Source organism: Cynoglossus semilaevis, unplaced genomic scaffold, assembly GCF_000523025.1.
Source record: "Cynoglossus semilaevis isolate Cse_v1.0 unplaced genomic scaffold, Cse_v1.0 scaffold1856, whole genome shotgun sequence".
NCBI classification, from domain to species: domain Eukaryota; kingdom Metazoa; phylum Chordata; class Actinopteri; order Pleuronectiformes; family Cynoglossidae; genus Cynoglossus; species Cynoglossus semilaevis.
Window position 1 is genome coordinate 1 of NW_007589705.1, and position 673 is coordinate 673.

The 673-nt window shown below is 39.8% G+C and overlaps 1 protein-coding gene across 1 annotated transcript; it reads right to left on the reverse strand.

The window, feature by feature from the left end:
• Positions 1-34: 34 nt before the first annotated feature.
• On the reverse strand, positions 35-619 carry LOC103399526 (ATP-dependent DNA helicase DDX11-like). Its single transcript, XM_008338203.3, has 2 exons — positions 390-619; positions 35-228 (listed from the first exon to the last, which is right to left on the reverse strand). Exons 1-2 carry the CDS (start codon positions 562-564, stop codon positions 74-76), a joined length of 330 nt encoding a protein of 109 aa, XP_008336425.2. The 5' UTR covers positions 565-619; the 3' UTR covers positions 35-73.
• Between the last annotated feature and the right edge of the window lie 54 nt (positions 620-673).

Below are 673 nucleotides of genomic sequence, written 5' to 3' on the forward strand. Positions count from 1 at the left end.
ACGTACCTAGAGAGATGACACCACAACCAAAAATGAATATAGGAATCATATAGAAGTGTTTGTATGCGCTTTTTCATTTTGTGGAAAATATACCATGTCTCTGTATCACCACTCTGCCGTCGGTGTTGCTGTTGGTGAAAGCAAGAAAGAATGTCTCGAGCTGCATTAGAGGAGAGGCAGACAGTGCTTTCTCTGCCTCTACAGACTCCTGCTGGTCAGGTGAGGCCACTGCACACGATGGAACAAATCAATTTTAGAACAATAATCTGAAGAATCTGCTTTTCCCATTGAACAAAAAATTAAAAAAAAAAAAAAAAATCCACTCTAGGACCACTGTAGAAAATGTTGACATTGAAAAACCTAATAGGAAGTGAGCCAGAATCTCTAACCTGGAGCTGTGCTTTCGTTGCTCTGCAGTGTTTTCAGGTAGCGGTTTAACCCCTCCGTTCGTCGGTTGTCCTTGTTAGAGCTACTCTGGGGGTGTAGGTTCATACCTGATCCTGTGTACTTCTCCACAAAGCCACTTAGCTGCAGAGAGGAAATAAGCATATTCATTTTGTTCATTGTGCTGTGTAAAATTATCCAGTTTAATTTAATTGGTCTGAAAATCTAAAAAAAAAAACAAAACAATCTGTGTTTTTGTGTCTTTCTTCAATTCCTGGAAAGACGTGTG

Excerpts from the sequence above, each read along its gene's own strand:
- LOC103399526 (XM_008338203.3), bottom strand. The coding sequence starts at position 564 with ATGAACAAAATGAATATGCTTATTTCCTCTCTGCAGCTAAGTGGCTTT. Across the intron at positions 229-389 it reads CAACGAAAGCACAGCTCCAG|TGGCCTCACCTGACCAGCAG; the intron begins GTTAGAGATTCT and ends CATCGTGTGCAG.